Source organism: Sinocyclocheilus anshuiensis, unplaced genomic scaffold (assembly GCF_001515605.1).
Source record: "Sinocyclocheilus anshuiensis isolate Anshui unplaced genomic scaffold, SAMN03320099.WGS_v1.1 scaffold476, whole genome shotgun sequence".
Classification (NCBI taxonomy): Eukaryota; Metazoa; Chordata; class Actinopteri; order Cypriniformes; family Cyprinidae; genus Sinocyclocheilus; species Sinocyclocheilus anshuiensis.
Window position 1 is genome coordinate 2712641 of NW_015554139.1, and position 11233 is coordinate 2723873.

At 34.5% G+C, this 11233-nt stretch overlaps 1 protein-coding gene across 3 annotated transcripts in view; it reads right to left on the reverse strand.

Annotated features, from left to right (window-relative positions):
• The window catches only part of LOC107670515 (glucagon receptor-like), a 73756-nt gene that overhangs the window by 8890 nt on the left and 53633 nt on the right, over positions 1-11233 (reverse strand). For 2 of the 3 annotated variants that reach the window (XM_016463149.1, XM_016463150.1), the window contains exons 2-10: positions 10411-10559; positions 8527-8623; positions 8169-8276; positions 6845-6948; positions 6249-6355; positions 5907-6075; positions 4168-4327; positions 3973-4033; positions 267-336 (exon numbers count right to left, since the gene is read on the reverse strand). In XM_016463149.1, coding sequence (XP_016318635.1) covers positions 267-336; positions 3973-4033; positions 4168-4327; positions 5907-6075; positions 6249-6355; positions 6845-6948; positions 8169-8276; positions 8527-8623; positions 10411-10464 — 930 coding nt within the window. In that variant the 5' untranslated portion in view covers positions 10465-10559. The remainder of the gene's footprint in view (positions 1-266; positions 337-3972; positions 4034-4167; positions 4328-5906; positions 6076-6248; positions 6356-6844; positions 6949-8168; positions 8277-8526; positions 8624-10410; positions 10560-11233) is intronic. The other variant, XM_016463151.1, reaches the window with a different exon arrangement.

Below are 11233 nucleotides of genomic sequence, written 5' to 3' on the forward strand. Positions count from 1 at the left end.
TTGATTCATAGGGCATTGATTGGTTAGGAATTGTGATATCAGCATATGACATACTGTAATACAGAGCTGTTGTGTTTGTGGGGCCTGAAACCATTCCCCCTCTTTCCTTCTGCTTTCCTGTCCAATCACCAGCATTCTAGATAATCAAGGCTAAAAAGCAATTTTGAATTCATGTTGACTTCAAGGGTGGAGGTAAAGTGTTATTAGCAGTGCTCTGACTATGGGACACTCGGGCAGATATGTACATAAACGAGACTCGCACTCACCAACACGGCCAGCAGGATTGGCGAACGAATTATCCACCAGTACTCCATGTTAATATTCTGCACCCAGCATCTGATCAACAAAAAGAGATCAAGTACATCACTGCAAATGAGCAAATAGATGGCCTACTTTTGTTCATTAAATATACACAATACAGACAAACGTTTACTGAAGCAACTTGTATGTCTCTCAATCATCATTGTATTGCATTGCATTTTTTTTGCCCTCAACAATAAAAACTACAAAGCTGTGATAATAAAACGAAGCATTTAAATATCATATTAGACATATTAATCTATGTGAGATATACATGAGTGACAACTGATTTTATTTAAGTAGTCTGTTATAAATATCTCATTGATTTACAGTACAAGCTATCCGAATTTCATCTTTTTGGCCATATAAATATCAGAAACTGCAGCAAATTGCATATTGTTGCTCAGTTTTGGCCTCTGAATAAAATTGAGGTGTTTTTCAACCTCAAGTTTGAGCTCCATATTCTTTCTATATAATACTATATGAGCCATAAAAACCTGATGCATAAAATGTTACTTAGCATAAATCACATATGCAAACTTTATTTCAGATATTTGCAATATTTTGTCTAAAGGTTCAATAAACTGAAAAAAAAAAAATCAATTTTTCTTACAATGATTTCATATTTCAGGCTTTACAGAGTTAATAAAGTCTAAATGTGTTTAAGATTTAAGATGTCATTGTTACAGTGCAATTACACAATTTAGTACTAAGTAATATTAATTAACAACATGTATTTACTATAGGGTTATTCATTAGTGTTTGGTTTAGGGTTAGTTGCTTGCAATTATGCATAATTTACTGTTATTACTATAGTAAGGAGATGTAACATGTAACAAGGACACTGTAAAATACCATGTAGCCAGAATCACAGCACATTCAACATCACTTAAAAGAATTAGGAGAATACTAGTAGAGAATACTGTAATACTGTTCAGAATAATGTTCATAAAGGAATGCCAGCTTACTTTTTTTTTACTGATGCTCTACATACACTGTGTATACTGCCTAATATAAAAAACCCCCAGTAAAAACAGTACATTATGCAAAGCAATATGCTAATTTGTTGCCACATGACACACAACTTCATAATGCATATTTGTTTAAATTCAGTACATCAAGAACATGTTATTTTTCTTATTATGATTTTTTAATTTTATTTTATTAATTTTTTAAACTCCAATTTCGTGTATAACACATTTTTTTGCAGTTCTATTAAATAATGCACAACGAACTAGATGTTTAAAATTCTGGCTATATTAATTGCGGTTCATTAATCACACTTGAAATGGAAGGTAAAATTAAGTGCATTACAGTGTGCCGTTCTGTTGCATACTGCACATTTTGACTATACAGTAGTATTTCAATGCATACAGAAAACCTGCACACTGAAAATGCAGCATTATCTCAGTATCTGGAGTGATAGCGTGGAAAAAACCAGCGACTCTGCAACAAATAGCCTCACAGACACATGACAGATGACATGCTGCCTAAATGGGGATAATGCTAAATTTATCAACAGGAAGGAATGATTCTTTTATCTGCTCAGGACGGGTAAGTTCAGATGGATGGATGGGGTGATGAGTGCGGGAGAGTATGAATCTGTCCTCAACCCCTAGCAGGCCATGACACATTAAAGTGCAGTCACAGATATACAAACTACATGATTTATGTCAGTCTCTGTGCCTGCTGGTGAGCTATAGAAAAAAGGGGCTGGGCTACAGAAGTAAACTTATTTATAAAAACAGAATTTATTATGGAAATAAAACACTTAAAGGGATAGTTTACCCAAAAATGTATTTTTTTTTATCATTTACTCACCTTTAATTTGTTCCAACCCTGTATGAGTTTCTTTCTTCTGTTGAACACAGAAGAAGATATTTTCAAGAATGTGGGTAACCAAACAGCTGACGGTAGACATTGACTTCTATAGAATGACAAGAAAAAAAAAAAATACTATGGAAGTCAATGGCTACCATCAGCTATTTGGTTGCCAACATTCTTCAAAAATTTTGTGTACAACAGAAGAATGAAACTCATACAGTTTTGGAATTTTTTGGGTGAACTATTACTTTAAGGGTGAATTGAATGTCATGTTTTTGGGACACTCAGCTGCATGTTAATTGCAATTAAATAAAAATGTATTACAGCTTATAAGTTATATTTTATACAATTAGACAACTTTAGAGTGTTTTTGACCCACTTCAATAGGACTTAAGTACATCTTTATATGCAATTTCATAACTTGTAATGTTTTTGAAATATGGCTAAAGTATATACCTTTAAGATCTGAAGCACACTACAAGTACACATTCAATAAAATTAAACATACTCCATTTTCACAGACGATTTATACTGAACACTCTTAATATATTTACAGTCACTTGGCTGATGCTAAAAAATAAGCAATTATTATTAATTACAATATTTGCAATCTTGTTAATCTTTTTTTTATTTGTCCATTAAGTCCTAAAGACTGTTATTATACTAGTTTTGTGACTCACAAGACTGAAATGCTTTCATGAGAGTGCCCCTCATTAAGGAGAGACATTTCACAACATCAGAAGTTCAATTCATTTCCATGAATCAGTAAATAGATTTAATTGAATTGATTCAGTTGATTGAATTCAATTGATTGAGTTGCTTCATCACATAATAAATGTTAACGGAAGTGCCAATGTGACTTTTTATGTTTTAAAATATGTTAGTAACCATATATGCAGGCAAAAATATGTCTATTTGACCGAAAGGATGGTTGAAGCAGAAACATATAAAAAATATTATTTTTAGCTTTATCATCCAGCTCTAACAGAAAATATATAGAAAATGTAATGTTTAACTATTACCATATGGAAAATACATTTTACATTTAAAGGGTTAGTTCACCCAAAAATGATATTTAGGCTGTGTTTTACTCTCCCCCGAGGCATCCTAGGTGTATAGGACTTTCTTCTTAGCACTGCAACACCCGCTGACTGCAACGATAGAGCTTGGAATAGCTAGGACAATTTTTAATACAACTCCGACTGGATTCGTCTGAAAGAAGAAAGTCATATACACCTAGGATGCCTCGGGGGTGAGTAAAACACAGCCTAATTTTCATTTTTGGGTGAACTAACCCTTTAAGGGACCAACAGGATTTAATACTAGAGTGCTACTTACAATACATCTGATGTTTAGCAGACTAACTTATGGGAATTATGTACTGGATTGGATGAATATGGATGAAATAGATACTATTAAATACGTAAACTCAGCACCCACAAAGGGTCATTAAAATAAATGTAAATCTTGAAAACCCTTCCAACAATAACAGTGAATGATTGTAAGATTTATGAGATTTTACAATGCACTGTGTAACTCACTGGTCAAGGTCAATGTGATACGTTGGCTGTTACATGCAAGACTTGTAAGACTGGAGTGGATGCTGCAGGTATATAAAATGCTAAATAGTAATTTATCATAGAGAAGCTGAAAATCTGTGTAGCATCACAGCATTTGACATAGTATCTGGGCAGCATGTGTTCATAATTTATGTATTTGATTTGTTATAAAACAAACGCTACAGTGACAGAGTACTGATGTCGGCCAACTCTCCAACTGCAAAAAACACACAAGCACTGGCTTTCATCAGTCGCAAACACACTCATCCCACATGGCTCTAGAACTTACTCTTCATTCTCATACAAGTACTTCACGATCACCCACGGCAACACGAATATCAGAGGGGCACCTGAGGGAGAAAGAGAGAGTCCTTGTGATACGAGGCATAAACCATCTGCCGCGCTCTGTTTGGACACGCTATGTATGAGGAAGCTCTTAAACCCTGCTAATGAGTTCACGGCGTAAAAGCTCTGAACCTCTCACCCCAGCCAATACACTGGTAGATGCCAAAGTAATTCCTCTCTGTCAAGACTGTCATGACCAGAAGGCTGTGCAGGTAGATGCCCTCCACCAGCAGCCAGTAGTTGTTAGCTAGTATGCTGTACTGCATCATCACCATTGCAACTCTGCAGCCGACCGCCGTCTGAAACGCAGAGTTTTTGGGTCACTGAAAGCTTTCGGCTAAATTTTAACCTGCCGTCTCCATTCAGATTTGCACAGTAAATAGGTATTTAACCCACATCTATATTAACATGCATTTCAAAGAATATTCTTGGTCATTTACAATACACTGTAAGGTTTATGGACAGCATATTAGCATAGAAAGATCTTAAAAGCAGAAAGTAAAAGTTTTTTTTTTTAATTAAATGGCTTAAATGACTCATGAAAACTCCAGTAAAATGTTTGTAATGTTTGCAAACGCAAACCTTCTTTTGGCTTTAAAAAAACTACTGCTAGGATTTACTAAAGACAGTAAAACATTAGAAATTAAAAAGCGTGGACAGTTATTTTTGCAGCTGAACTTATTGTATATGCATTTGTAAAAGATACAACATTTATGGGAGGAGAGAATTTAAATCAATCATGCAATGTCATATACTGAGGTTTGTGGTAGTCAATTTACTGGTTTTGCATAATTTAACACCCAGAAATGCATGTCTTAACCCATGTTGTGCTTGACATGTCTGTGTCAGATGCTAATTTGATCTGGATGTGTCTATGGTCATTAATCTAAGCATTGTCAGTAGATCATCCGAAAACTATTATGGGATTGTGCTCTCACGCTAATTTGCCCTATTTAATGAATCTGGTCATAAATGTACAGAATATGCTAATTATTATGAATTAGTTACCAAAATAGTTCTCATAAACTAACAATTTTTATATATACTAATAAATTTTTTTACATGAATAAAAGTTGTCAAAAGTTGTTAATATATTAGCAATAAATATTCGGACACTGATTCTTACAAATTACATTAAATCCAACCTTTAAAAGTAGAATGATGCTTTTTTTCTTATTGAAAACACATCCAACAGGAACAGAAAAATCCCCTAATTGAAGAATTCACACAACGTGCTGTCCATAGACATTCAATTGTAAATAACCCAGAATATTCTTTTGAAAATAATTATATAGGTATAGGATTATTAAAAATGTGTATGAATCTAGATACACAACACATTTCAAAAGTTTGGGGTTTGCAAGATTCTTTAAAAAAGAAATGTATACTTTCCTTCAGCGATAATGCATTCAACTGATGAAAAGACAATAAAAAAAGAGACATTTTCTATCTCCAATAAATGCTGTTTTTCTGAACTTTCTATTCATCAACGAATCCTGAAACAATTTTTACAGTTTCCACAAAAATATTAAGCAGCAACTGTTTTAACATTGATAAGAAATGTGTCTTGAGCAGCAAATCAGCATATCAGAATGATTTAGGATCATGTGTCACTGAAGACTGGAGTAATGATGCTGAAAATTCAGCTTTGCATTACAGAAATAAATTAAATAGAATACATTTTAACATATTCAAATGGAAAACAGTTATTTTAAATTGTAAGAACACTTCACAATATTACATTTTTTAATATTTAAAATAAATGCAGTCTTGGTGAACATTTAACATCTTACTGCCCCCAAACTTTTGAATGTTAGTACAGTATATTATCATCTTTTAATAACAACAGTAACAAAGAAAGACAGCAGGTTATTACACCTCGTTTTTAACCAGCCACTCCACCTCCAGTTCAGTGGTGATGTCTTGACCAACATGGAAGTCATCAGGCCTTTCCAACATGGCATCTTTGATGAGAATAGAAGAGGCTCGCAGGATGAAGGAGGCAAACAAGTTCATGTGGATGTTGTTTCTCATGCAGTGCAGCTTCCTGTGGGGATCAGAGTGCAATGAATAAAAATCAAAAAGCATTACATTGTTCACACAAAGAAGCCCAACACCTTAACCACTGCCACAACCAAAGATCCAGAAACTGATGCTAAACACGTTTTCAGATTAAAATGTAAGCAGCAGGAATAAATTCCCAGTTGGCTTGAATGTTACCTAAAGGCTACCAGGATGCCCAACGCCAGCACCAGCGCCCCAAGAGACAGGGAATATCCAATGGTGTACATGGTCCGGAACTGACTGAGGACCCGTCCGTAGTGTTGCTGCACATAGACATACAAATCATCTGCTCAGACAATGACACAAATGCACAGGTGAACGCCATACTGAATTTAAGGTGGATGAAACCGAGGCTGTGAGGGATAGACTTACAGTCTTTACATTGGCATGAACTGTATAAAGGTCCGAGGTCACATCTTTATTTAAAACTCACAACTTTGTTTTATGGAGTTTTTGTCCACTGAAAGTCTTCGGAAAGATGTTTTGTCAGCTGAACAATTGGTATGAAGTTAAACAACAGTACAATCCACTGAACACACTGTAGTTCTATTAATATTTCAGTATACTTATTGTACTGTTATATTAGGAGCTTACAGGTTAAATTTTATTTTGATAAATATTTTCAGCAGTATGTTTGATAAATAAAAAAATATATATAATTCATCTTTAAAACGTTTAAGAGCTAACAGATATTTAATATAACAATCACCTATTCATCTAGCCTCAAAAGAGTTGCAGTGTTTCTCACATACCATGTTGATTTGTGCGGGGTCACGTGATACACATTCGCTGGCATTCTTCTGTTTGCTATACTGTCCGTCTGCATCACACTCCAGATACACAAACCCATGTCGGACTGACACACAAACACATACACAGATTGAGTGGTCACACAGGGTGCATAAGAGAGAGTCATATGTGCATTAGAGAATACTGCATATGGTGTTAAATTAGCTAAGCTAAAAGAAGTGCATTATTTAAAGTGCAGCCACATATAGCATTTTTTTCACACAATTATGGACATGCATTTACTCATACTCATAAATATTGTGCAACCTGTCATTACATGCCCAGCTAATATTTCACTCAAAATTGGAAAGAATATGAAACATGCAATGTGAATAATGGAGGCAATATGTATAATTGTGATTAATTAAATGTTGAGCCATAAATAACTGTTAAATAACACAAACAATTGTTAATCTTCTGAATTATAAGGAAGGGGTACTAGACAGTCTTTTGACTGTTGAAACTGCTCATATTTCAAGCTTAATCAAGTGTAAATAAGTTTTAAGTTTCATTTTTGTTTTTGTAACCTGACAAACAAAAAGTAAACTTTTAATGGAAAATGGCCCAGACTGGCTTGTAAATGTAAATAAATCTTAAAGGAATAGTTCAACCAAAAATGAAAATTTGCTAAGAATTCACTCTCCCTCAGCCCATTCAAGATGTAAACGAGTTTGTTTCTTCATCAGAACAGATTTGGAGAAACTGGGCACTACATAACTTGCTCGCCAATGGATCCTCTGCAGTGAATGGGTGCCATCAGAATGAGGGTCCAAACAGCTGTTAAAAACATCACAATAATCCACAAGTGATCCACACCACTCCAGTCCATCAATGAATGGCTTGTGAAGTGAAAAGCTACATGTTTGTGAGAAACAAATCCATCATTAAGACATTTTAACCTCTATCCATAATATTACTTTCTCCAATGAAAAAGTGATCTCATCTGAATCAGGAGAGACATATGCACAGATGGACTTTTTTTTTCTTACAAACACAGCTTTTCACTTCAGAAGATGTTAATTAATGGACTGTAGTGGTGTGGATTACTTGTGGATTATAGTGATGTTTTTCTCAGCTGTTTGGACTCTCATTCTGACGGCACCCATTCACTGCAGAGGATCCATTGGTGAGCAAGTGATATGATCCTAAATCTCATCTACATTTTTTGCATTTTCAGCAAATTTTCCTTTTTTTGGGGTGAACCATTCCTTTAAACCGTGATTACAGTAAATGTCACAATGAAAATAAATCTTAATAGTCCAAAAATAATATTTCCAGTAGTCTTACCTTCCTTGTGCCAGGGCAAGTACCAGGGGCAGGCTACACTCACTGTAGTATTGGGCAGTGCATCCGGCCAGCAGGCATACTTATCAAATGTTCTGTTGCACACAAGACCTAGAAAACAACCATTAATGTTAAAGTCTCCTAGGCTTTGCTGTGCTGGACAGGATCAGTATGTGACATGACCCCTAATCAGAGGTCTCAGCAGTGTTTTCCAACATACATCCCTTAACAGCACTGTGCACTTTTATCATGGCTGTCAACAGGGTCTATGAAAGACCCCATCTGAACTTACACAAGACTGTGACTGTGAACGTCACTGTGAATCCAGCCATTACTTGTGGAAGGATGCTGAACAACTCACCTGTCATCGGTGGTTCTCTGCTAATATTTCGAAAACATTCATCTCGATACATCATCCATCTTGCCATCAATGTTTTGAGAGATGCAGCAGATGACACCTAGAGTCAATTAGTGAGACCACATGAAAAAATACATTGAATTAAATATTATAATTAAAAATTTTTTTTCTTTAAAACACAAAATAAGTTAGCTAGAAGAATGTCAAGGCTGGTCTTTCCCATACCATGGAAGTAAATGGTGACAAAAAGACATATACGTAAGTATCATAACAGCAAACCACCATGCAAGCAGCATTCAAATATGAAGTAAAGAGCTCTGGGTGACATTAGTTAGATTGTATGAGAACAGTTTAGGGTCTGGACTCTAGTGAACACTCCCATCACAATCAACAAAGCTTGTGTGTTGCGCTACTTATTTTGGGTGTGGACAGAGTATTGAAATCTAACCATAACATTCAGCGACTGCAGAAGTTCTGCAAGCTGGGCTTCAGTAATGATCCTCTGTGATGTTTTTCTTTCTTTTTATTTCCTCACATGAATATGCTGAATTAATGCCTAATCTGGTCTTCAGTGAGTTGCATAATGCTCCGACTCTTAGCCAACTCGAAAAAAGAGCTGAGCGGTGCGTGTGTGGCATTTTTATTTGTTCTCAGCTTTATTTGTATATTTATCTGGCTAGATAACTCAAACTTATTTATTTAAAATGAAATGCATGCAGTGCACAAATAAAAAAAGTAGAAAAAACATTCAAGGTTAAACCAAAAGCACCGTTGTGAAAAAGAAGTGCACTTGCAGATTATATATATATATATATATATATACTGTATATATATATATATATATATATACATATATATATACATATATATATATATACACACACACACACACACTTTCACAATTGATTATTAACACACTTTTAAAAAGTCCACTTTGTAATAACATCAAATTAAATGTTTTACTTTAAAGTACATTTTAAATCAGTATGTTTTTATAATCTTTACACTTATGTACATTTATTTCGATGTGTTGATGTTATTGATGTTAATTTGACTAACAAGCATTTTTTAATGTACTTGATAATCATTTTAACAGTGTATTTGATATCACATTTAAATATTAATATACTTTAAATGTACAAAATTGCAACTTCACAACTGAGTAAAGTTACATACTGTATATATTTAAAAAGATGATATACAAGTTTCAGTAGAAATTACATTAAAGTATATTTAAGTTTATTTATGGTAGTCAGCACATTCGTCAATACACTTTAACCATATTTCAAAGACAATAGAAGTAATTATGAAATGACATTTTAAGATGTACTTTAGTCTTAAGTGAGTCAATAAAGCACTCTAAACTTACATTTAAAATAAATTTAAACTATAATACATTTTCATTTAATTACATATACAGTAGCAATACATTTAGTTCCAACTTACATATGTATCCCTTTAAAGTATATTATTTCCATAATAAATAATCTTCTTAAAAGTATGCTGCAGTATAAAGTATATAAAGCAGGGCCTAGTCAGGCCCCTGTTCGGGAGACAGTAGGTTGACCAGATGTCCAGATAAAATCAGGACAGTCCTGATTATACGAGCCATTGCCCATGTCTTGGAGTTACAGAGCACCATTTGTCCCGATAATTAATTTTGGCTTTGGTTGGATTGCTATAAATTAATGTTTTGAACTAATAGAAACATCACACAAGTATGATATAAAGAATCACAACTGCTGCTTCCTCTTCAGAAAATTGAGAGGTACGTAACAAACATGAGCTCGTGTGTAACTGCACAGATGACGGAACAATTTTTCATGGTCATCTGGTCACCTTAAGAGAGAGTGAGAGAAAAAGAGAGGAAGGGGAATAAGCTCGGACCTGGATGCAGGAGGAGAAACTGAGCAGGGTCAGAAGGAGGAATACTTGTGACATCCCTTAGTCCTGCTGCTGCTGGCACTGGGAGGGGAGCCGGAGGTCCAAACAGATATGCTCACCTCATAGGAAGGCTTCAGCTATCACCACACAGCCTAAAGCACAGATGGAAACAGACAGAGAGTCAAAGAGATCAACACATTATCAAACAGCAAATGCAAAGAGTACCCTCAAATAAAGCTGAACGTTATGATGATGATTGATATATATATTAGGGCTGTCATTTTTAACACGTTAACGCATGCGATTAATTTTACAATCCTTAACGCATTAAAATAATTTAACGCAATTAACGCAAAATTACTGAAGCACAATTTCTACTCTAACCCTTTAACCCAATTTTGCTTATCTAACCCTTTAACCCAATTTTGCTTTAATATCTTTCATATGTGCTTATATGGGCTCCTTATATTATTTGGTTCTTTGGTGTCCATTTGGAGTTTCTAAGTGTCCTTTTTTGGAAAGACATCTAAATTTATCTTGAAAAAAGCTAGCAGAAAATACAGATTTTTGAGAATCACCCTTCAGTCTTTTGGTTTACTTTGCTGGATATAGCAAATGATGACAAAATAAACATTTGAAACAGGATAAATGGTCTATGCTTAATTTCATGAAGTGTGCGATTAATCGAGATTAATCACAGAAAAAGGGTGTGATTAATTAGATTAAATTTTTTTTATCTATTGACAGCCCTAATAGCCATTACTCCAGGCTTCAGTGTCACATGATCCTTCAGAAATCATTCTAACATGCTGATTTGGTGCTTAAG